Source organism: Anas platyrhynchos, chromosome 1, assembly GCF_047663525.1.
Source record: "Anas platyrhynchos isolate ZD024472 breed Pekin duck chromosome 1, IASCAAS_PekinDuck_T2T, whole genome shotgun sequence".
NCBI lineage: Eukaryota > Metazoa > Chordata > Aves > Anseriformes > Anatidae > Anas > Anas platyrhynchos.
In genome coordinates, this window is record NC_092587.1 from 195,560,013 (window position 1) to 195,585,936 (window position 25,924).

Below are 25,924 nucleotides of genomic sequence, written 5' to 3' on the forward strand. Positions count from 1 at the left end.
ACAGTCCTGTGAATTGCCCTTAATTGGTCTTGGTTATGTCAGGGCCTTTAGTTAATTCTCCATCACTTTTAGGAGCCCTGAGGTAACTCACTTCACAGACAGAAAATTCTGACTGACTCTGAAAACGTGGTATTGTTGAGCAAAAAGCCTCGCTGAGCAGACTGGTAGTTTCTTTCAGCAGCAGGAGAGATCCAGGAGGTGATTAGCTTTGTTCTCATTTACAAAGCACCAGTGGGAATTTCTAAAGGGCTTCACAGGCCCTGGGGATAAGGCCAAGAACAAAACAGGGCAGTGAAAAGCAAATAGAGCACTTCATCAATAAACTACTTAGAGATGCCACATCAATGGCAAATTAGGAAGAAAAGAAGGCACTCTAATACTTCCACATAGCAAAGGGGGCTTATATATTGTTTTTATTCCTACTTGACTTTTTTTTTTTAAACTGCACCACTATCAAACTATGTCGGGCAGTGGGAGTAGGGGTAATAGCACCTCACCAGGAGGCTATCAGTCTGATAAGCCTTGAAAAGGAGCCCTGCACAGCTCCACACTACTTCTACAGCACCAGCCTCTCCTAAGGCTTACCACCTTCAGGGGCTCAGTCCTGAAAGAGCCTGGGAAGAGACTGCAGCAGTGGGAGAAGGTTTCCAGGAGCTGTGTGACTGCTTCCCACAGCTGCACATCCACCGCTGCTACAGCACCCCCTGCCAGCTCCTCTCCGACAAAACGCAGCTCTGGCAGTCTGCTTGCCCAGACGCAGGTGGGGACGGAAAGCTGAAGCAAAAAGGAGTGGGGGAAAACAGTTTTACATTTTCCGCTAACAAATGGCACTTCTAAAAGGTTTCCCGCCTCAAACTAGGGGGAAAAAAATCAACGTTTGAAAAATTTTTACAGCAAGAACAAAATCAGGACAGGTCCATTAATCATTTTGATAATGTCAAAGCATCTTGTTTTGATTTTAACCCTGCGATAAAACACTCATAATTAATTTTAATTGATTTTAAAAACAGAAATCTCACTTCTAAGCAGAAAACAGTTTGCATTTTAGAAAAGTTTACACGAGCTCAGTTTTTTACACTAAAAAGAAAGGCTAGACAAACTCATTTGCCAATTTATAAACTTTTTTTAGAACTCGAAATTAAAAAAAAATACAGTGAAAAATTGCTTCAACAAAGCCGTGCTTTCAAGTTTAAACCAGCTTGAAAACCATCCCACATCAAGCTTGCTCAACAGCAGCCGAAAGACGCTGCAGGAAAAGCGAGGGAGGAAATTTCACAGCAGCCTAGCGCTGTCTCAGGCGGGGCTGCTCCAACATCCTGCTCGTCTTCACCGGCCTGTGAGTGACTCAAAGTGCTCCGGAGTTATACCCCAGCGACAGGAACAGAACGGGAAATAGGCAGAGATATATCACCCAGCTCGCTCTTTGGAGAGCAAAGGGATGTTTGAGTAACCATTGACAGCCACAGAGCGTTCAGGCTGTTTGTGTTTCAAGTGGATGGCCATTTGGGGTGATGTTCATGGCATTGGGTGTTTGCTTTACCAACAGGCAGCATGGATGAGCGGGGTTTAGTGGAAACCCACCTGCCTACTAACAGGTCCCCGGTGTTTTGGTTTCTTGTCTGCCTTGTAGGATTTTTGTCAAAACAGCTGCGTGTTCAGCACCCGCCCTGTGCGAGAGGGGAGCGTCAGCTGCAGTTCCCCAGTCTGTAAATAACGCAAAGAGCTCTTCTCTCGCTCGCCAGATTGCTTCAAGGAACTGAACGTTGCCCTTCCTGCAGAACTACCTGTGTTTCGATAGCGATCTTTGACGGCAAAGAAATGGGCACAACCCGTGATATCTGTACTCAAGCTGTCAGCCCGACAACTTCTTCCTCCACGTGTGCACAGCGGATCCACACCGGCACCCTGTGAAGCCGAGCAATTTGGGCCTGGTGGAGGCCATCATCTTCAGATGGGATCCTTGAGTGATTAAGCATTGTATAAGGGTGATTAAGGATTTTGGGAGCACAATTCTTTTTTAGTATGTGAACAGAGCTTGGCATAAGGGGGGATGGGGGGAGGGGGGGGGGTCTGTGCCTCCTGCAGGCTAGTGTAACAGAAATAATGCCACTGACAGAGGCTACAAGCCTCTAGGAATGACTTTGGTGTCCAGATGCAGAGGGTGAATGCCCAGGGGAAAGGAAGGGCGAACAGTGACTGGATTTGGCCAGGCTACCACGGGTGGCTCCTCGCCCATTCCGCCCCCCACCCTCTCCCCCATGCCCACCCCTCTTCCCTCGCTGCCCCGCCACCCCACACACAACCCCAGCCTCCCCCTTCACCCCCAGCCACCACCAGCCGATCCCCCCAAGGGGTGAGGGCAGGCTGCGGCAGCCGGGGGCCGAGCCGAGGCAGAGCCGCCCCGCCTCAGCCCGCCCTTCCCCGCGCAGCACGCCGGGCCGCCATGGCCGCTCCCTGCGCCCGGGGCTGAGGGCCGCCCCGCCGCCCGGCATGGAGGAGAGCTCCAGCTGCGAGAGCCTCGGCGCCGGGCGGCCGGCGGCCGTGGGGAGGCCGCCCAGCGGCGATTCCCTCTCCAGGTAACGGGCAGGGTCGTCCCCCATTGCCCTCCATACCCGCCCGGGGTCGTAGCGGGGTGTGGGATTTGGGATTTGGGGGTGTGGGGGGGAGAGGGTGCTCGGAGGGATGCAGGGCACGGCGCTGGGGCAGCCGCTATGCGGCCGATTTAGGAATGAATTGTAAAGGTTTGGTAGAGGTGCCCCCGCCGTCAGTGTGTAATCATGCTAATTAAAGCCATGTTTCTTCGGTGGGTTTGGGGAGGGAGCAGTAAAGGTGGGGGTCTGCTGGGGCGGCAGGAGGGGTGCAAGGAGCATCCCTGGTGCTGCACCCCGAGGGGCGCTCGCTGTGTGCCAGGCTGGGCCTTGGTCTGAGCCTTCAGCAACAAATCCGCGGGGACGTGTCCCCTTCCAGCTCTAATTTGCAGTCTTAATGGCCTTTTAATTCTCTCTGGGTGATTTCCGAGGTCCTTCAGTCACACAAACTGGAAAGAGGCGTCCCGTGCCTTGCACAGGTTATCGGGGAGGAAATGAGAAGTATGCAAAGCAGCCATCAAATACAGCATCCACGTACTGTATTTATACCCAAAAAAAGCAGTTTTCTCTATTGGTATTACATGAATTTGGGATTGAAGGCACAAGAATTACATTGGTCTGAAGTTCACGACTCGTGGAAACACTTGATAATTACGTTTCAGGTGAAATTCATCGTAGAAGTTGAGGGGAGACCTCATCAATGTGGATAAATATCTGAGGGGAGTGTGTTGAGAGGATTAGGCCGGTCTCTTTTCAGCTGTGCCCACTGACAGGATGAGAAGCAATGGGCACAAACAGAAGCCCAGGAGGTTCCAGCTCGATATGAGGGGGCACTTCTGTACTGTGAGGTGACAGGGCGCTGGGACAGGCTGCCCAGAGAGGCTGTGGGGTCTCCTCCTCTGGAGATATCCCAAACCTGCCTGGATGCCATCCTGCACAACGTGCTCTAGGTGATCCTGCTCGGCAGGGGTTGGACTGGGTGATCTCCAGAGGTCCCTTCCACCCCCAGCCGTGCTGTGACTCAAAAGCACATCTTGCTGTAGGGTGTAGGAGCATGGGGCAGGCGAGGGATGGGACCTCAGAGTGCCTCAGCACTCTGTCCCAGCAGGGACAGCACTGGGGGCAGGTCAGGCTGCTCAGGGCTTTTTTTCCAGCCTGGGCTTGGAAACCTGCAAGGACAGAGACCACACAACCTCTCTGGGCAGTGCATCTCCTCAATACCTTCTGTGAAGGCTCTAGGGGTGCTCATGGATCCATCCAAAGTCCACTCTGCTCCAGGCTGGACAAGCCCAGCTCCCCCAGCCTCTCCTCAGAGGGCATGTGCTCCAGCCCCCACATCTCAGAGGCCTCTCCTGAGCTCCCTCTGGTTCATCGGTGTCTTTTCTGTACTGGGGGTTTAAAAGCAGGATGCCCAGAAACACTACAGTGAGTGCTGAGTAGAAGGGATGATCTGGATCTCCTGGCTCTGCCCCTGTTCCTACAGCCCATGGTGGGGTTGGCCTCTCCACCAGGTTGCCCCACAGGCCCATGCTCAGCTTTATTGCCTCCCAGGAAGGCACAACCCAGTTTTCTCCTGGGATTCTTCCTTGAGTCCTTCATGACTCCTCATCCTCATTTTGCCCTCCTTCATCAGATTGTTCTGTTCTCCCAAACAGTTTATTTGTGCAGTTTACCTGTGCCCTGCCAGACGCCTTGAGGCCTCTTTTCACCTTTTCCTCGCATCCCCAGTATACATTTTTTTTCCCTCTGCATCAGTTTGGGCAGTGTGGACCCATCTGAAGGTCAGTAACCATAAGAGACACTGGGGCCCGAGGCCATGGAAGGAAAGCTTTTCTTGGAAGAGCCTCTCTCAGCAGCATGCCCTGCACTGAGGGAATTGCTGGGAAATGAGGATGGTAAATCTGTCTCTACTGAGCATGCACAAGACACTCCTCCAAGTCTTGAAAGGCCCTACACTTGAATGGATTTCTTGGGGTATTAAAAAGCTTATCCAGAATCTTCCAGAATTTCAAGTCTCTGCTCCAATATCTAACTTGTAGGAGAAAGCTAGCCAAATTTTTGATGTGTTCCAAATATTTCTTCTTCTCTAGCTGGGTATCAGAAATACATCTTTTTCCTTTGCTGTTACTGATTGAAAAGCGCTTGTCTTGAGTATTCTGTGAAGTGGTTAGTTGGAATGGTTAAGATTAGAGCAAAATTACATGGACGTAAAATGAAGTTCTTGTAATGACAGACGCCTGGGGACCTTCAGAATATTTATTACCAGCTCCCCCTACAAATCTGGTGATACTTGTACACAAATAATCAGTTTTCATATGAACTGGACTATGATCTATCTCTTGCTCTTTTTATTTTTATTTTTTTAATTATTTTTTCATTAAATCTGCAGTGCAGTCTGATTTTATGCACCAAAACAATCTCTCTGAAGCTAACACGTCAAAACATATTTGTACGGACACACTTATTTTCATCTCTTTGTTATTGTGTTTATTTATTTCTTAATTTATTTATTAAGTTCATTTTGGGGTTGATGTGGGGAGCACAATGAATTATGAGGGTGTTGTTATCAGGCTTTATAATCTCTTTTATTTAAAAGGAACGACAACAACAACTGGGCAGAAAGGCACTCATCCCAGATTCACAGTTAACTAGCAGTGTGAAGAGTGAGAGTTTTGTTTTGGTGACCTGTTTTATGCAAGATTCCTCATACTTGGAAAGGTGCTAGTATCAAATATATCCAGCAATACATACTTTGGATTCTTTCAGTTCCAGCTCAGAAGCTAAGTGAGTTGCATATTTCTGGAGATATTTACGACCTAACACCTCAGCAAGGCACGTCTGATAGAGTTTATTCACACGTGAAGTTGCTCACATAAATAAATGCCTTAAAAAAACATATATTATTATGTTCATTTGTCTTTCAATAGTGAAAATGGAGTATTATAATAATGGTATTTGACAGCAAAAGTTGCTTTGACGTTTTAATAGACCCAAGTAATGTGCAGTACCAGTGCTCCTTGAGTAAGATATGAGAATAACCAAATAAACGTTATCTACTTTCCGTCCCAATTATAAATATTTGAAAAAGTGTGTGAGGCCCACAGTATAGCTGTTTGTGCATTGTAGAAAACCCCAAGCTCCGTGTGGAAATACTGAGTTGGTTCCAGATGAGCAGGTCACAGGTAATTAACCCAACTGCCCTCTTAATTGTGCTGATAGAGCTATTCTGCTTCTCAAGCCCAAGCTGTCTCACCTCGTGCTAGCTTTGGGTGGCAAGGCACTGGGTTCTGCAGCTCCCCGTGGTTTCCAAAGGACAATATTTAGGATGGGCTTTCCCCCAGATCCTGTTCTTGTGGAAGACAGGTGAGCATGAGCCAGCTGCTCCTAGAGAGCTGCACTGGTAGGGAACTAGCAGCTTGTAAGGAGTGCTTGGGTGCCAATCCAGGCCAGGAACAACCCATGGGACAGAAAGGAGCAGGGTAAAACACTGATCCTAATGTTGTCTTTGAACTGCAGCATGGCTATGTGCAGAAGAGCAAGCTTTACTCAGTGCTTTGGACTCCTTATTTATCTTTAAAATGGCCTGGGGATGCTGGGTGAGTGAGAAATACCTTTCACCTGTGGTAGGTAAGGAGACTTCTTTGGAAAGACCTCCCTCGAAATGAATTTTTAGGTGGAGTTGTGGTTTTGCTTTTTAATTTGAAGCCGCACGTGGGCCCTCTGACCTCTGGAATTCCAAGTAACAGCCAGCAAAACTCCGCCGTGACCTTGCCTTTTGTGAAGGAAAAGCCAGATATAGCTGTGTATGACTTTAACAAAGCACGCGACCTTAAGGAAAAGGTGACATCAAACTTCAGATATCTCATTTACTTTTCGTTAACGGGGATTGAGTATTTTGCTTGTGCAGCGTGTGATTCTGTGCCTTGGTCTCTGAATGAACATATCTCCTCGTGTTCCTGTAAAATGTTCCCTGAAAAGCATATTGCAGCCCAGCCTGAACAGCAGTCAAAGAAAACAGCTGAGAGTCTTTCTCTTAGGCCCGCTGGAGGTAAATTTGTACTGCCTGTGCAAACGTGTGGAGGTGATTGTACTGGAAGGAAACTGCTGCAGGAGATGTCAGTGATACCTCAACCTCGGTATGAAATGAGATAAGGCAGTGGGCAGATGTTTCCTGCCAGCGCAAGGATAGCAGTGTTTGATGTTACCACTTTCTGGTTGCTTGTTGCCACTTCTCTGCCTGTGATTATCATCCGCTGAGGTATGCAGCTACAGAGGATCCCGTGCACTTTCTGCTGCAGCATGTGAAAATAATCACGCTCCTTGTCCTTATGTTTGCAGGGATAATGCTGAAAGCATAAGCTCTGTGTAAATCAGTGCAGCCAGGCCTGCTGAAGCAATAGCTCCATGAGGTATGAACTCCCCCGTTCATCTCCAATAAGGTCCTGTCACTACCTGCTCTGATTTAAGGCTGTGTTGAAGGAATTCTTTCCCCGCAGATGAGAGGGATGCTGGAAGGAGCTGGGGCTGTAAGCCGTTGGCTGAGGAGGGCTCGCTAGCACCACATTGCTACCAGATGTGTGAGATTTGCTGATTGAGTTGTTTTGTGATGAGTCATTGAAGTTAGAGGCTGAAAAGGAAGATTTTTGCCAGTTCTGGTGTTTGGTGAAATGTGAGTAGCTGTCTTTTTCTTCCTGGAGTTTGAGAGTATTTCTTGCATTTGATTTCTTGTATGTACAGAGCAGGTTTTCTCGAGCATTATTGCTGCTGAAGACAAGTACATTGCTGGCTGAGTGTTGATAATGAACTGATTTTCTGTATCTGAGAAACTTAACACTGTGCCTAGAACCAATTAGCAGCTCCAGGCAGGCTCATTATCGTTAATTTTAATAAGAGAGTGATAATTTATAACACTTACTTGCAACTAAGGTCTGTTCTGAGAGAGGTTCTTCGAGTACTGTATATTGTGAAGATAAAGAACAGTTTGACTTCATGATACGTAAAATCATGGATTAACAGAATGGGTTGGGCTGGAAGGGACCTTAAAGCCCACCCAGCTCCACCCCCTGCCATGGGCAGGGACACCTCCCACCAGCCCAGGTTGCCCAAAGCCCCATCCAGCCTGGCCTTGAGCACCTCCAGGGATGGGGCATCCAAAACTTAAATGGGAATCTGTTGTTAGAATGTGAAGACTTGGGGCAGAAAATCATGAAAATACGGATCTGAAGTCTGTTTGGGTGGCTATTTTTTTTCAATGCACTTGGGAAGAGAAACTATTACCTCTGAAGAACACAGGAATTGTTTTTAGCAGCAGTTTTTGGCACCTGTGTTTTAGCTCCTGCCTCTTGGCATGTGAGGCCTTCGGCCTTAGTTTTCCTGTTGGGCACGTGCAAATTCCTTTGTCCAGGCTCTAAATGCACAGTAAAAGTGCACACGTTTGTTTTTTTAAGTATGTTTCCATTTGAGATCACAAAAAATAATTGACGTTCACCTGTTTCTTGTGTCATAATTAATGTTCTATTGCTGTTCAGAGGCCATTTCTATGTTGAAAAGCCAGGGACCAGCTATTGCAATATGCTGAAGCCAGCACTCTATTTTTACGAACGCTTGGCGGGTCACTCCACGAAGCTGGTGGAGCAGAGCGCTGGGGCTCCTTGCTGAGATACTGGGCGAAGAGCGAGAGGATCTGGGGATGAGATGAAAAACTGCTGTGGGGAGATGAGGCAAGAGCTGACAGCTGGTGTGGAGCAAAGCTGGGCTCAGAACACGGCTCCCTTGGGTCCCGTCAGGCGCTGCCTTTTCTGAAGAGAGCTGGTGCTGTTGTGTTGACTAACAGCCTGTTTGCTGGACAGCTTTAAGTCTTACACACGGCTCCTTAACCACGGGCTGCTTGCAGCACAGGCACCATCGCAGAGCCCGAGTGTTAAGACTTCAGCTGACCTGGTGATGCCAAATTACACAACCCCTATCTGTTACGTGATTGTGCTCCTGCTATAACTTAACACTGATCTTGAACTGCTTTGTTACCTATTTCTGACACTTTAGTGGTCACTTTTCCTTCTTTACTAATTCTTTTATCGCTCTTGTACAAAGGCAAGGACTGTGTTTGAGAAGGTCATAATGCCTCTTGGGCGGCTCAGCAGAATCAGGAGTCCGCAGCTTCTTTTTCAGGAATGTTTTCCTGATGCCCTGCCTTGCTGTTACTGTATTTTCCTGCTGGAGGTATCGGGTGATGTAAAAAGAGACCCAATCCATACCCGAAACAGCTTGTGTTACCAGAAGGGGGGGGAGAAAACCAGCAAGCGTGTGTCAGAAGTCTTCCAGAGGTCACGCTGATAAGGTGCCATGTACAAGGTGTAGCTGTAAAAGGGGACGTGAGAAAAGTGATCTTGTCATTTGTCCACGGGAAGCCCATTCCAGCGTAACGAAGAGGGCGCCGGGAAGGTAATGAAGTGCTTTGCTTGTAGAGGTGATGGGGATAACCCCGCGATGGGAGACTGCAGAAGAGATGTTTTCACAGTAATTACCCCAAGTCTTTGTTTTTAACTAAAAAACATCTGGCTGTTTTATGGCCCCAGTAACTGGGAGATAATTGAAGAAAAATTCCGTGAAAGACAACAACAGAAAATCAGTGGAACTTTTCAAAAACAAACTCTGTTTTTCCTTTTCCTACCATCTGTGGTTTCTTTTGCCAGACGATGTTCTCACTCAGTAATTTTCCAGTGATTTCAAGGTAGTTCTGTGCCTTGCTTCTCTTCCGCCTGTCTGCTCCATAAATTCTTTTCCATTGTTTTCTAAGCCCTGATGCATTTGATGAAGGGAAAGCGTTAGCAGTTTTCTCGTCCATAACCCCTACAAAGTGATATTTCCAGTCATTTTGCTCCCACTTGACAGATCTCGTCATCCTGCAGTCTTCTGGCCGTGGCTGCAGTATTACTGATGTTAGATCACCTGAAGGTTTGTGTTTGATTTGGATCAGGTGTGGGTGTGTGATAATGTTTCTGCTGTTAGTTAGAGAACACAAGTTTATGGCATTTTTTTTTCCTTTATTCTGGGAAGACAGGTGACACCTGGTTAGAATAAACAGTTTTATCTGGATTAATTTACTGTGATAGAAAGAGTGTGTGCCAGCACACAGTGTTGCACTCAAAATCTTGTTCATGGGCAAAAAGGCAACACAACTGTATCTAACAAGAATTTGTTGTTTGGGTAACTGAAATCCTGCAAGCCAAATCGTTATTTGTCCAGATTGAATTGCTACAGGAAAAGAATAATTGGTTAAAACTATTATACGTGCAGATGTTAGTTTCTGCCCGTTTTCCTGGAGTTAGGCTCACCCCTTTCTTGCTCCTCTGGTTTTTATGGATGAAGGTTTTGTTCTGGTGGTGGTGGCTCTTACGTAGAGTTGTCAGTATCCTTTGCTGTGAGGAGTGAGAGGTTCTTGGTGGTGGTGTCTGCTTTCCTTACTGCAGGATCCACCTGGGACCATTTCAATATATTTGATAATACAACTTTACACATTTCTTCTTTCATCAGTCTGCAATTCCATGTTGCCTCTGTTTTTTACTATATCTGATTGGTTTTACAGATACTAGATATTCTTTCTGTGTTCTCTGTTACCCCTAAAACCAATTTTGTCCAGCTCCTAGTCTGCGTTTCTTCAGCTGACCATTGGTGAGTTGTTTATAGCCATGGGGTCTCCGTGCCAAGCCCTTAGCATCCTTTGTGCTCTTCTGTGCCACATCCTGCATCTTTACTTCTCCAAGCCTTTGCTATCATGCTGGGCTACTGCATTTCTGTGTAGAAAGTTGTAAGTATCTCATTCCATATAGAATAACAGCTTAGTACTGCTGTCAGCACAAAACTGTGGTTGCACCATACACAGATAACAAATACGACAAATTAGGTATAGACATCTGGCCAAAGAGAGAAATTGCTGTCACAACTAAACCAAATTTTTGAACAAAAATTTAACTGATGGACTGAGTTCATGTCCTACATTTATTTATTACATTGCTTGTTTACTGAGCAAACTGGGTTTGTTATTTATTTTTATTTTTATTTTTTAATTTTCCTGGCCCAAAAGACACTGATATCTGAATTACTGAACTCCTGAACCACAGCCTCATCCATACCTCCTGCCTCTCCTGAGAGTAAAGCATTCCTGCTTATTTTTATTGTTCTGTTAGGAAATCCCGTTGTTGATTTTCGTTGGTACCACAGTGGCAAGATGGTGGCCTTCTCAAAGGGAAAGATTGTGCAGGTAGGTGGCAGGACCAACCCCATCAGCTGTTTCAGCTGACTCTGCACTGAGCTGGTTGCACGTGTGACTGGAGGAGCTGTCCTGCTGCTGTGGAGAATCCTGCAGATGCTGGAGGTAGTGGGGAGTGACTGCAGCCTGCGCTACCAGAGAGGCACTGCTGGAGGCACTGATGGCTAAACCAAGCTCTACTTGACTCCGAGCAGAGCTTGGTTTAACCAGTGGTTGGATACCTCTAACGAGGACAAAGCGATCAGCATCTCATAGTAATATTAATAATATTTGTAAGTGGAACACCTCTGGTAAAGAGATGAAAAATGGGGGATCTTCTGCTTCCATTTTAGCCAGGTTGGCTTTCAGAGTAGGCTTCTCTTGAAAATCTAGGCTGAGTCCTTCAGTCTAGGAATCGTCATCCCACTTCTACATAGAAAATGACCCCTTACACCTCTGACAAAGTTTTTCCCAAGCCTTTTTGCTCAAAGGTTAGGGATGCTATCAGAACGGTCACTGAAAGCCAGGGTGAGAGGAATAGGATGGGGCTGTTTGTGGACGTGCTCAGGGCTTGTGCCCTTCACTTGCAGACACTGCTGGGGTGCAGCTCCTGGTGGCCACTGCTGCTTCTAGCACCATGGGGGTGATATCTTTTTTTTCTTTTTTTTTTTTTTTTTCATTTCTTCTAATATAACAGAATCTCTAGGTTGGAAGAGACCTCAAGATCATCGAGTCCAGCCTCTAACCTAACACTAACAGTCCCCACTAAACCATATCCCTGAGCTCTACATCTAAACGTCTTTTGAAGACTTCCAGGGATGGTGACTCCACCACCTCCCTGGGCAGCCCGTTCCAGTGCCTAACAACCCTTTCAGTAAAGAAATTCTTCCTAACATCTAACCTAAAACTCCCCTGGCGCAACTTTAGCCCATTCCCCCTCGTCCTGTCACCAGGCACATGGGAGAACAGGCCAACCCCCACCTCACTACAGCCTCCTTTAAGGTATCTGTAGAGAGTGATAAGGTCGCCCCTGGTTTTTTTTTTTTTTTTTTTTTTTTTTTTTTAATAACGATACATAGTTTACAATTCTCAAAAACAAAGCTTGAAAGAATGTAATACCGTCATCTTAAAATATGGTGGGATGTTTTAAAGGACTGATATCCAGCTAAGACATTTCCACTTTTATGCTAATGGTCCAAGAGTGCTTTTTGTATCACCAAGAAATGTAAAAAAATTTAAAAACGAATGATAGTCCTCACAACTGTTAAGTATTCTCAGGGTCATTGAGGTGTCAGACTACCACGCTTGCAGTACTGGATGTATAAAAGTGTGAACAACACAGCAGGAGACTTGCTGTAAATCAGGAACTAGATTAGATGCCCGTTAGAGTGAGTATTGGTACACCAGTCATTTGATGCACGTTACCTTTTATTCTGGATTAAGTTTATCCCTTCCTTTATGACCCACTCCTTTATCTACATCTGTGGGCTGTTTGCATCCATTTGCTCTCACTGTGGTACGCTGGTATTGTTATTGTTATTCACCATTAACCTTCCAGTTTAATTAGAGATCAGGGAAACAGCTGGGGTCCTCCTTGTAATCATCAGGAATAGTGAAGATGGATTCATCAAATTCATCGTAACGGAACTCCTGAAAAGTCACAGTGGCTGTGATGGTGGGAAATACAGAAATATCTAATTTTACAGGAAAGCCTGGTGGAAGCTTCATTTGAACAAATTCTCTAAGTTTGTTAAAGTGCTTGAAGGGTGCAATTACTTCTAAAGCATTCAATAATGATTCAATTCCTAAGGAGAATTCCTGGCTCATAGCTATTGTGGCTTTAAAGGTCTTCTTGCTTTCTTTGCAGACCAGCTCTCTACCCAGATGAGGAGCCTTTCCATTTTCAGCAGATATGTACTCTTCCCATGTAATTGTGTTGGGTGATGGTGGAGTTAGTGACTGCCGTCTGACAGGCTCAAAATTTTGTTCCATTAAGTTGCCACCTTTACTCAGGCTCTCCATGATAGCTTTATTTCGAAGAATATCCTCTTCACTGAGATGTTCTCTTCTTTTTCTTAATTCTAATACAAGTCCATTAACTAGGTAGAAATCTGCCGAAAAGTTTCCTACTCTTTCTGTTTTGTCTTCTCGAAAAAGCCATCCTGTTTGGGCACGCGTGAAGGTAATTGATTTGGTTGATAATGTTGCTGAGTAAATATCACTGCTCATCAGAATGTCAACCTCTTCCTCTGTTTCCATCTCCGATTCCTCGTGATGTATTCGCCGGTAAACTTTTTGTTCATTGTCTAAAACTACAAAAGATTCAGAGGGTGCTGCATCACCATTAAAAATGAAGCTTAAATTCCCTCGTTGGCTGTTGCCGACGGAAGGAAAACCCAGACGCTCAATATGAGTGAACAGTGAACTTCAACTTTAATGGATAGCTCAGTCGCCTTTTATCTAGTTTGAACATAATCAACTCATACATATTGCAGAAACTAAGCTCAGGATTGGCTAACACTTCCCGGGCTTTTCTGTCTGGTCCTCCTTCTTTTGGCTACCTGTCCCACCTTAGGGACTTTCCCGATGGCCCAAGGGCATCGTGTCCTTGAGCCTGATGGGCTCTCAGCCAGCTGCGTACGTGCCCAGGCTCATGTGAGTTGAGTACGGTGCTTCACCAGCCCATTGTCTCCCAACTGCTCAACATTCACATGTCCTGCCTCACTTAACCATTCCTCCACAGTTGGCACTTCATGTCTGTAAAGTCTATGAGAGTTGTGTCCAGCCTGATATTTATACCTTGTTTGTGTATTTTACAAGCATCAGAAGGCAGAATTCGGGAAAGTAAAGGCACCGAACTTTGAAAATCCCAGTGAAGCTCTAGATAGAAGTCACCTAGCTCTTTCAGGGCTTTTAATAACCGAGGTCGCTTTTCTTCAACACTTGCCCTGAACTGCTGTTTAAGCTTCCTTAGGAGTGCTGTAATCATTTGTCTGTCTCCGTAGCTGATGGCTTCTGCAAGAGGGCTCCATCCCTGAGCATTCCCCACATTTACTGGAGCATTATGGGCTCATTGGCTCAGTGGGCACATTCTTTATGCCCCAACATCACAGCAAGATGCAGAGGAGCGTTGCCGTGGCTGTCCTTCTGGCCGATGTCCTGCGTGCGGATGAGGGCCGAGAGACGCCGCACGTCGCCCTTGAAGACGGATTCGTGCACCGGGAAGTGCGCGGGGCCCCTGCCCCCGCCGGGCGCCGCCGCGGCCGCCTCCTCATCGCCGGGCCCCAGCATCCCGCCGCCCGCCTTGCAGGGCCGGTGCTCGCGGCGCACCGAGCGCAGCTTCTCGCTGGTCACGGCCGGCCGGCGGGGAGCCGTTGGCAGCCGTTCGGAACCGCTCCCTCCTCCTCAGGCCCAGCCCGCAGCCGGCACCGCCCCTCAGGCCCGGCACCGCCCCGCCGGGGCCCCGCTCTCAACGGCCCGGTGCCGCCGCCATCTTGGCCGGCGCTTCTAATTAATAACTTTCTTCTAACGACTTCTAATTCTGGACTCCACCTCGTGCTTCCACCTTGCATAAGGAACAATACAGGCATCCTGGATGGGATTTGCCTGCAGACCTCTCTGATGCACACCTCTGCTAGTCTCTGGGTTTCTTTTTGCAGACAGTGGGGACTCATCTCGGTTTCTCCCCAGTGCGTGTATGAGAGCCTGCAGCGACAACTTCAGTTTGAGTCACTGTTCTGGTGGGTAACAATCAATAAAAATGTGGATTGGATTAATTATTTCTATTATAATCAGCAGAGATTCATCAATTATACCAAGGATGCGATGAGAGGAATCGCTGAACAACTAGATGCCATCAGCAAAATGGCTTGGCAAAACAGGATAGCATTAGATATGATGCTCGCAGAGGAAGGAGGTGTGTTTGTGTGTGTAATACTGAGCAACCATTGTTGCACTCTTATACCCAACAATAGTGTCCCAGATGGCTCGGTAACAAGAGCATTGCAAGGGCTTACCACCCTTGCCAGTGAATTGGCAGAAAAAGTAGGCATATTTACATCCTTGATCGTAGTTGTAGGAGTTTTGACAGCCATTGGTTGCTGCATTATCCCCTGTGTAAGAGGACTAGTACAGTGGTTAACTGAAACCGCACTATTGAAACAAATGACCATGGAGCTACCACCTTACTCAGATAAGGTGATAATGAGGAGATGGAAAGCAAAGAAAGCAAAGAAGAAGAAGTCTATCAAATTGCACCTTAGAGAAAGGTTTTGCAAAAATCAACAGTTTATAAAAAAAGAAAAGGGGGGAATTGTGGGAATAGAGATGTTGTTTTTGCAGAGTTACATTGTTTAGAAGGAGGGAATGTGGTACTGAGATATGCTTACAGTGATAAGAAAGGTTAGCAGGCGACCTAGTAAAATGCAGACAACCAGTCTCCTTAGGACAATTAGGTGAAAATCACGGTGTCAAGTCAAGTCAGATAAGTGAAGAAACATTACCACTTCAAGCAGTAAAAATGTCAAAAGAAATTTGAAATTTAACAGGCCGGCAACCGAAGGCCATGCATTGTTTGTGAAGCATCAGATAGATTGTGAACCTGGATTACCCACTCAGTGGGGAAACAGGGGAGGGTCCTGCCATCAAAAGGTATATAAACTGTGTTTTGGAACTAGTAGATGCGCTCTCTCCTGCTTGTGGGGCGCCCGCCATTGCAATCGCGAATAAATTACTACTTCACTGAGATCCTCGCCTGAGCCTAAGTTATTGGCTACGGAGTGTTTCTCACAACAGAAAACCTTCAGCTGAGCTCGTAAACTTTGTGTATGTCTCACTTCAGTGTAAGGTGCCTTTGTTTTCAGCGTGTACCCAACCTACAGCTGGCCAGTGGGGTGGGCGCGCGGAGCCCTTTGGCAAACTTGGGCCATAACAGGAGGAGTCGATGGCTGCTGAGCACTTTGGAAACTGGGCGTTGTATTTAGGTAATAAATGGGATTATGTTCCTGGAAAACCTGGACCCAGCTGTGAGTGGTGAACCTGGGGGCTTTGAAGAACCTCAAACCTCAGAGTTGTTGAGCACGTGTATCTTCTGTCAGCTTAAGGAGAGCCCAACGTTTATGAAAACCTCCTTGGTTTGAACTTCTGGAAAGAAACCCACCAAATTATCAGACTCTTGATAGTATTTTAGCTTTGTAACTCCTCTGGGGACCACCTTTGCGGAGGGACTGTGCTGCAACAGAGCATTGCTGTTCCAAATCCTTTTTTGAGCTGTCCGTGGCAGAGCACGCAGCTGCACGGTGTCTGTGAAAGCATAGCAGGGTGTTTTGCTGGGTGATACATGACTCTGCAGACTGGCTGTATTTATATATCCTTCCCTCCTTCATTTGATTATTCCCAGTATGGAGCAGCTCCTGTCTTTGATGAGTAAATAGCTGGTATTTTTAATTCCTGTGGGTGTTTGGTTTATTGGGGTGAGTGGGTTGCATGGTGCGTGTTTGAAAGAAAATGAGAACATTTAACAACACGTGGTACTTTCTTACCCAGGTGTTTTTTAAACAGGGACGTAGAAAAGAACCTAAGGAAAAACTGAAAGAGCACATGAACTGGGGGAAGTACCCATACGTTTGGATAAACCACACATAACTGGGCCTCAGCATGTAGCTAGAAACAAGAATTACCAGAATACAAGCAATAAAAGAGAAGTTGTACCTGTCTATTTATCCCGATTTCCTTCCTGTCTTCAGATGAGTCCCTCCCAGGATAGGTAGTATTTTGATTTCTTTCCTTGATCAAATGAATAGGTTCCTTTAAATCAAAACAGAGAACAAAAAAACAAGGATTTTAAAATAAACAAAGTATTTATTTTTGTTTATAATGCTTTGCTATATGAGGTCATATGTTGCTCTCTGGTTTCCTGTTTCTCCTTGCCCTCAAACTTTTGGGTTATTGCAATTCAGCATGGGATTGTCAAATTTGCATCAAAACCCCCATCTTTGTTTTTCTTGCATGTTTTACTCTGGCTTCATATACTTTGAAGGACGGAGGTGGAAGCTTGTATGGTAAATACCGTGAGCAGCAAACGTGGTTTTGAACAGCGTTTACGATTTCCATAATGACTTTTGTCTGTATTCAAAGTACCCGAGGAGGAAGTTGGGTGTTGCCAGCCCTCTGTAGCCAAGGTGCGGTGGTAAATCCGAGGTTGCTCTGCTGGAGGAGATGAGAACACCACCCACGTCTCCTGCTTCTCTGCATGAAATGAGCCCAGGAAATGGCCTCTTGCCCAGGTAGAGCTGAGACACTGATGGTCTCTTACCACCAGCAAATGCTTGGATTTGGATTCCCAAAGGTCTGACCTGGAGATTGGACACCCAAAAGTTTTTAAGCACAGCCCCAGATGCGCAGAAACACCTGCAGAAAGTGTCAAACCTCTCTGACACGAGCAGTAGGGCAGAGCCACAGCAGCTGGCCTGGCTTTCCCCTCATCTCACCTGGAGATGGGTCGCTGGCCTTGCTCACCCATCCATTAGGAACTGGAATCAGACAAAAGCGTTGGATTATCAGCCTGCTTTCAGGAGATAGGAACTAATTTTGGACTCCGAGAAGCTGGTGAAACAGAGGCAAAATGTCAGTTCCAGCTGAAGTCTAAGAACTCCTTGACAAAATACATTTTTTTGGCTTTCTGTTTCCTTCCTCCTATCATCCCACACCAGCCCGGAGCTTGTCAGAAACCAGCACCCCTTTTGTTCCTCATGTGAAAGCAGATCATTTCCTGATCATCTTCCATGTGCTCATCAGGACACATTGGTTCAGGCCTCTCACTGCTGCTGTTCTTCCTCTTTTTTTACCTTCTGGGTCATTTGACTCATGACAGCGTGCTACGTGGGGCTGCTTGCTGGTATTAATTACATGCCCCGTATTGGTTTGTCTTTGGGTGTTGGCTTTCTATTCTTGGAATCCTGCAAATATTTTCAACAATCAGCCTATTGTTCAGCGAGCGCTCCACGCACACTGTAGGCCTTTTGTGATTTTCTGGTAAGTAAAAAAAAAATAAAAAAATAAAAAGAATGACTAATGGGGCATGAACAGTGCTCGTGACACTGTAGTGCATTGTGTAACTGTTGAGAGCAGCATCTGCATTCCTAGAAAAGCGTGCTCACGGTCAAAATATAGGATGTTCCCTCTGGCTCATGGGAGAAGACATACTCTATATTCAGCTCGGGATGCTGCCTAAAAGGACCAACTTCTACAAAATGACATTTTCTTCCCCTGGAACGTGAAGTCAGGCTGAGACCCGCGTTTGCTTGGCAACAGGAGCGAATCCTTTCCGTTCAGGCAAGTGGCACGGGGGCTATTTTCAGTCCGTCACGCACATGCGCGGCGCTTTGTTTGCTGAAATCTCTTCTTTTTATGTTGCCAGCTCTGCCATCGGCAGCTCTGGTGAACGGCGAGGGCACGTTATTTTAGTATATGAACTAGATGCCAGGGAGAGCCTGGCACCCGCTTCTCTTCTTCCCTTCAAGAGCGTGTCTGTGTGAGGCTTTCTGCCACCTCTGAGCCTGTGGCAGGTTGGGCAGAGGAATGTGTAGGGCTACGTGTGCAGGGGACTTCCCATATAAACACAAGTACCTATAAGGACTGCGGGGTCCTCCTCGCCTTGCTCAGCCCCACAGGGAGCTGCTGGAAGCCGAGAGCCTGATCTCTCAGCAGCTGGGTTCCCCAGGCAGCTCCAGCCAGGACAAAGTGATATTCACGGGGAACAAGCGCTGGTTTGTCTCCTGCTGCTCCCATAGGACCCAAAAGGTTTTTTGGTATTTTTCTTCCCTTCTGTGAAGGAAACAGGAGCCTTGAAAGTATCGAAGAGGGAGAGCTGTTGGCTTGAGTGTGGGAAGCAAGCGGGGAGTGCTCAGTACCTCTGCGTAATTCTGCTCTTAAGAAAAGTGCCCAGGTGCTGCAGGTGCTGTCAATTCGAACCTGTTGGATCCTGTTCCCTTGGCATCCGAAGCTTCCAAATGAAATTGTATTTGCCACCAGTCGACATTAATTTGCTGTTTCCACCTTGATTAATTTTTAGGAATGCGCCTAATGAGAAACTTCCATAAAAACAGGAAGAAAGGAAATGGAAATTTGCGCTCTGCGGTGCTTTTCTCATTTATGACCTTTGCAACTCAAACTCCATGTCGCTCCTGTGACTACTGAAACAAAACACACAGGTTGATAGAGGAGAAATGGTGTGAGCAGCCGATGCCAATTAGCATCTGAGTAATTGGCACACCTTTGCAGGCAAGGAAGCAGCTGCTTGTAGTGGCAAGGAAGGAATATTCCTAAAGAAGGCATTGGAGAGATGACTTGATCATCTGTGGCTGCAGTTGGGTTGTTATTTATCAGAGGGAGCCAGGTTAGTATTTTCAGATAGCAGTTGAAAAAAAAAAACAACATAAAATTGTCCTAAAGCCCTACGCATATGCTGTAAATAAAAATGGCTTATTTTCCAGAGATGGCTTATTTTCCCTTCTGTCTCAGCAGGTTTCCTGAGAGTTCAGGATGTTAAACTCCCATCTATTTTCAAAGTCTGAAAAAATAAACAGTGAGTAGTTTTTCAGAGAGTTGATACTCAGTCCCTTTCTGCATAGGATTGTTACTTATCTTTAGGAAGGTGTGTATATATATATATATGTTTTTGCCAAACAGAAAGAGGCAAGCCTCCTAAGAGCTCTTCCTAGAGATCTCCTAGGGCCTGAATTCACAGGGTTGCTCCTGGACCCTCATGTGGTCAAATTGCCGCCTTTGCTTTCTTCTTCTCTGGAAAACTGTTGCTTATGTACTCTAGGAAAGCAGTAATTTCATCCTCAGACTCCCTAAATAGCAGCTAGCAAAGCAAACAGCAGCAAGTTTATGTTCCGTGTCCTTTGCCTTTGTCTACACCACATTATTTGAATCGGAACAAGGGTCGGGGGGTGGAGGTTGCCTCGGGTGGCTCTGGCGGATGCTGTTTGATGGCAGCTTTTGAAGCGACCGAAGACTTTACCACCGCCTTCCCCCCCAGATATTTCCCCTGCACCTTCATAGCGTAAGTTTGCGTGTCTCAGACATTTGTTTGCAGTTTCTGTATGTTGTTGCTGACAGTTCAGGCTGAGCGTGCTGGCGTTCCCTCAGCGCTGCTGCAGCCAGCAAGACCTTTCAGCTGCCTCAACAGGAATCACCAGAGGGCATCTGTCTGGGGTTGAGTTACGTTGGAAAACCACCTGGCGTGTTGTGGGGTAGTCCTTAATAACAACAACGAGCACTTCGTCAAGAGTTGTGCTTGCTTTCCATTGTACTTCTCGCATGAATTGTGTGGACGGGTTCCCTCCAGCCCAGGGGCTAATGCTGCACGGTGTGAGACCCTTGTGCTGGCAGCCCTCGTTTGGGCTCATTTATCACTCAAAATCTGGCCGTAAAAATGCATTTAAATAAGAGTAATTATTAAGATGAAAGACGTATGTCAGCGTTAATGGCATCCTAACCCCGTTTTCTGCTTCTGCTGGGGGAGGAGTGGGAAGAGCAGTGACAGGAGCAAGGTGCTTTCCCTGACGGTGCTCCTGAACCCAGCAGGGTCTCTTCTGGCACCTCACAGACATCAGGACGGGTGCTGTGGAGCTGCCTGGGCATGCAGCATGGGAAGAGCAGTGCTCCTGGAGGTCCTTGGTCTTCATGGGTCTGTTCTGGAGTGTCTGCACTCTGTTCCCTTCCTGTAGGAAGAGCCAAAAGTACTTGGGGAGCCCAAATGCTGTGCCCTAAAACCGTAATGATGTTCCGAGGCAGTGGCTATTTACACGCCTCCCAGGCTGCGGGATCTTTCTTCTTATATTGGCAGCAGGGACGAACTCCGGATTGCCTAAACCACTGAAGCTAATCAACTTCTTGTGTGCCATCAGGCTAATTAGCTCTCCAGGCGGTGGATCTGGAGCCTGAACGTGGCAGGAGGTGAGGCAGCAGCGGTTCGGTTCTCCGCTCCCTCCTGTGAGCAGCTGAAGAGGACAGACACGAGCAGCCCCTGCACAACCTACACGGAGCTGTGCGAGGGGACTGTCCGTGTGCACGCAGGCTCTGCTTCCCAAAAGCTGCCCCTGATGCCACTGGTGGCGCCACTGGTGGCTTCTGCTGGAGCATGGGGACACTGGTGGAGGGATGCTGGTGCTGGGAGCCTCTGAAAAATCCCTTCTAAAATGCAAATCTCCTTCATTAAAACCCACTTGAAACCAGGCGTGATCAACAAACACAAAAAATGCTGTCACAGCTCAGGAACGCTGTGGATTATGGTTCTCTTTTCTTTCTCTCTTTTTTTTTTTTTTTTTTCCCCTGCACAGAGCAGTTTGCCCCTCAGCCTGCCAAAGCAAAATTAACCAGGAATTTCATAAAAAAATCTTTGGTTTATTGTGATTAGATAATCACTGCTTGTGTAGTAGGTAAGGGCTGGGATTGTACGGGGGCAGACAAGTTGTGTAAGCAGAAAAACTTTAATCATTTTGGTAGTGCTTTCCCCTGGGAGCAGTTAGGAGCAGGCCAGACACAACGTGGGGTTGCTTGGGTGTAGCTTGCCCTAGCTTGGGGGCAGAGGGAGAGACTGATATTCCCGGTGAAAGGTCTTCCCAGCTTCATTTTCTGTGACTAAAGGACATGAAATCCGTGATGCAGATGTTTTTATTAACACCTCACTGCTCGGTGACTTGGCGGTGGTCACTCTGAGGGTGCAAACGAAGCCAGGCACCTGGGTTAGGCGCTGGTGCATCCCTCACTGAGTTATTTCCACCTGTGCTCAATGTCTTGAAAGTGTTGCTCACCTCAAACACACATTTCAGTGCACACAAGCCTGGGCTGGCGGAGGCTCCTGCCGAAGCTCTGGCTCCCCCGGCTGGAGCTGCGGGAGGAGAAGGCGCAGCGGGGGCCGAGGGAGAGGTGTCGGAGCCCGCGGCACCTCCAGCATCTGCTGAGTTTTACTAAGTGCCTTCTCCGTCTGGGATGCTGTGCAGTAAATTAGTGCTGCTTTGAGGAATGACTAAAAAAAAGTGTGATTTTTTTTTTCTTAATGTGCCTAAAAAAATCAAATTAGTTAAACAGTTGCAAACACCAGGGTGAGCGCTTGGAAGGTGAGGTCTGAATGTGAGGAAAGCGGGCTGAAACGAGGTTCGAGGGCACGCATCCAGGGGGTCTGAGCTGGTTTAAGTGAAGCATCATAACGCTGTGGTTTAGGGCTAAGCTTGATTTAGCATGCCTGCGGGCTGCTGCGAGCAGAAGTGCTCTCAGCCTTCCTCATCATCTCCAGATACGGATTCCCTCCTCCTCCTGTGCGCTGCCTCAGATTTATACAGCCACGTGGTGAGTCCAGCCAGCGTTGTTACCCAGCAGAAGACTTTCTTCATGTTTAGCAAGCGATTGCTGCCCTGAGAGGGGCAAGGGGAGCCGCGTGTCCCTGCAATGCTTGCCCAGGTCAGGGAGAGGAGGAGGAGGTTGGTTTGGTTGTCCCACGAAACCCCGAGCTAATTCCATGTACACGAGAGGACCTTGGGCCTGGGAGAACAGCAGGCTTGGCTGATGTGGTTCCCATTACGTTGGTGTGTGATTATTTTCTGTCTGGGCCAGCCACGGCGGCGTTGTGTGCTGGGGTGATGCTGTTTGTGGCTGGTGAGCTGAAGGGTTAAGCGAGTTGGAAAGCCACGCGATTAGTTCATGAGCTGCGCACAATAAATGCATTCAGTGGAATCGTGCTATTCAATTGGCACAACGGCATCATTTATTTTAATTTTATTTATTTATTTTTTTACTGTTCCCCAAACTTCCATTTCTAAGTTTCTGTTTCATAGGATTAAAAAGTTGCCAGTGCTCTTTAATCCTGGAGGGAAAGGAGTGAGTCCCAGCAAGAGCCCAATTTTAGCACAGCACCTCCTGTTTCTAACGCCGCCCGTGTCATACTTTGCCAAACTTCGAAGAATAGAAACAAACCCGGAACATTTTGGCCTTTCGGTGCCTGTTTACCAGCAGTTAAGCAGCAAAACAATTTTCAGACAATTAACAGATCTCCAGGCCCTTTGGAAGCTCAGATAAAGCTGTTTGACGGCTGTCAAATGTCTAATTAATACAACTACTAAGGGGAATGCTCCTGGGAATATCCTGCCTTTGCCAGGGCTGGGTTTGCAGCTCAGTAGCTGCTCCTTAAGGGTGGCTTTACACCCAGGTAAAACCTTCCTGGGGTCACTAAGGGCACTGATTGCTCCAGGTATTGCTGCCTTGCTGTGTCTTTGGGGTTGGGGACGTTGTTCCACAGAGGGGCTTTCTTTACAGTCACGTAGGGTTTTAAAAGCGTTATTATCAAATGCTAATTTCAAGCAATTACGGTTCTAGGAGAGCTTGCAGCATAAAAATGCCATAAAATAAGCTTATTTTAATTGCTTACAGCTGGCCTAGAAAAAAAAAAAGTATAGAAAAAGATGATGGCTGTTTTTACAGCTTTGTTTTCTAGCAAGTCGCGCTTTGTATCGCGGCAGAGGTGTGCTGGTATGCTGCGAGTCTTCCTAATTCTCCTGGGGTTGTGCTTATACCTGAAAGAGGAAAGCTACGTGTGATGGAAAGAGTTTTAATCCTGAATTTAGTCCACGGCTGTAAAGCTGTGGTCGGAGTTGTGCTGGCGGGCGTTCAGGATCCTGTCTGTTTTCATCCAGTTGCAGCGCACTAATTCCTCCCATCTGAAGGGCTGAAATTGAGGCCCTTGGTTTCGGTGATTGAGGATTTGATCAAGTTTGCGATCGTGATGGTGTTGGCTCGCTGTGAGCTGGGATTTGGTAGTGAATCGCGTGTGCTTTGGTAATACGCAGCCACGGAAGGTAAAACAGGTTCTCTGAAACTGCTGCTGGGGACTAAATAACAGAATGGGAAAGGTGGAAACTGGGGAAAACTGCCTGATAGACTGCAGGTGAGTGGCGTTATCTGTTAGCTTTTGAGTAATGGTGAGCACAGTTTAATTCTGTGGTGTTTCTCTTTACAGTGCTTCCACTTCTCACTCGGACCACTCTGTCCATACCAAGTCTGTTTCTGCTGTGTCGTCGGACTCGGTCTCTACCTCAGCAGACAACTTTTCCCCAGACTTAAGGGTACGTGTGCTTTGTCTTAACAAAGAAAAGGAAAATACGTGTGTGTGTGTATATATAAATATAGCTAGTGGCCTCCTTCACTGGCTCTTTCTTGCTCCTCTGAGTTTGGATACAGTGAAATGATTTCAGCTTTCGGGGTAATGCCAAATTGTATGTAGCCAAGGCATGAAAGGTCCCAAAGTCAAACAAGTGAAATAGAAATTGAACTTTAATCTCTACCATATTATTTCCCTCTTTATAAAGTTGTTTAATCTTCAAAAAGCTGTCTCTGCAGCCCACATTTGGAGATGAATTTTCAAAGGAATTCCTTTTTCTTTTAAGTGCTTTAAGTAAGTGAAGATCCTCAACTAGCCAGTTACATATCCTTTTCTTTCCTTTTTGTGTGTGTGTGTGCATATCTATGAGATGTTCTTTTTGAAAACTCCTGCTTGTTTGTAAACACTGAGTCCTTGGAAGTATCTTTCAGAGAAAGATCGTTATCTTCAAGCTGATAAAGTAGTCTTCTGTTACAATAAATTGCTCTTGCATTAAAAGTTCCAAACAAGGCTCTTCCAGGTCTGTTAGTGATTTGTTAATGTCACATCCAAAGCTTTAGTTGAGTGTCAGAAAAGTTTTGAAAACTGTCTGTGCGTTCCTCTTAGGAAACCGAGGGGTTTGATGATTTTCCTTAGCTTTGCAAAAAGGTCCCCTGAGCACAGAACTGGTGGTGTCAGGGCTTTCTGGTAACGACTTGTAGCATTTCTCAGCTGTGGTTGAACAGCTCTGTACAAACACAACTGCATAAAAACTCTGAACGCAAAACTGATTCCTTCCTCTGACAACCATGACAATTTTTTGTTTGGTGAGTTGTCTCAGTAGTTCATAATTAGCAGAAAGTCTTCCTGTTCATAACTGGCAAGAAAGCAAATGTTTCTTTTTAAAGGAGTCTTATTAGCCAGTATTAAGCTATGATTTGAAAATGAATCAGGAGTTTGTGTAAGTGTTATTTTTGCACCTTTTACCCATGGATACCAAAAAAACAGTCTTCAGAACATGTCTGGATAAAGTTACATGTAATAGGTCTGAAGTTTTTCCCCTGTGAAGTGTTCGGTTTCCCCAACATACAGAAAACACAGAGTTCAGGCTAAGTGATTCATTAATAAAATACAAATAGATTGCAAGCACTGCTACAGCTGTAACTGTGTATATAATGCCATCAATTTTACACTGACTTTTTTTTTTTACACTTAATTTTGCACAACCCGGTGCACAACTTGACTGCTCTTTTGCAATTTTTGTTGCGTGTGGGGATTACCTTTACAGATAGAGAACCAAGTAATGTTCTTCTACATTCAAGGCTGTCTTTGCTTCCTGGTGGTTGAAGTGGCTCAACACATTTTCCTTGTGACTCCAGATGTGTCTTGTGTCTCCTTCCCTCCTTTTGTCACCTTGTCTGCATGACATGTGAGCCCTCTGGGGCAAGGACTCCTCCTGCCATGTATTTGTCTGGTTCCCCCTCCAACAGGGCCCCCATAATCGCTGGTAATCAAAAATGATGTTAGCAGAGGAATGTTCACTTAGCTGCATGACACGTTTTTCAGCCTGAAGATGCGTATGAATTGTTTGCTGGAGGTTATTAAAAACCACTACTTCCTTGCTGTGCCCCGGTTCCTGTAATTTGCAGAATGATTTCTTCACAGCCTGCCTTTTTATTTTATTTTATTTTATTTATTTTAATTATTAAGCAACCTAAATTTCTGCCATGGCTGGAATAAATGCCGCTCCCCTTTCATTTTACAACAGCGTTTAAGGAGGGATGGTGAAAGCAGGGGATTATTTGTCTACAATAGAGCCGCTTCAAGCCAAGTGTGAGCACATGCCTCCGCTGGCAGAATGCTTCCTGCTGGTAATGTGCATCAGCTCTGTCGGGCCCGAATTCAGCATCTCCTGCTGTGCTCCACCTCAAGCCTGCTCCCGCAGAGGTG

The 25,924-nt window shown here is 46.5% G+C and overlaps 1 protein-coding gene and 1 pseudogene across 3 annotated transcripts in view; one reads left to right on the top strand and one right to left on the bottom strand.

Moving 5' to 3' along the window:
- Window positions 1-2,391: 2,391 nt before the first annotated feature.
- Window positions 2,392-25,924, top strand: part of MTMR2 (myotubularin related protein 2) — a 62,118-nt gene continuing 38,585 nt past the window's right edge. Inside the window, exons 1-2 of one of the 3 annotated variants that reach the window (XM_005012851.5) lie at window positions 2,392-2,576; window positions 23,855-23,960. In XM_005012851.5, the coding sequence (XP_005012908.2) occupies window positions 2,491-2,576; window positions 23,855-23,960 (192 nt within the window). In that variant the 5' untranslated portion in view covers window positions 2,392-2,490. Of the gene's footprint in view, window positions 2,577-17,971; window positions 18,169-23,854; window positions 23,961-25,924 lie in introns of those variants that run through there. The other 2 variants (XM_038176422.2, XM_027467706.3) reach the window with 2 other exon arrangements.
- LOC140001404 (ankyrin repeat domain-containing protein 13C-like) lies at window positions 11,908-17,638 on the bottom strand (annotated as a pseudogene).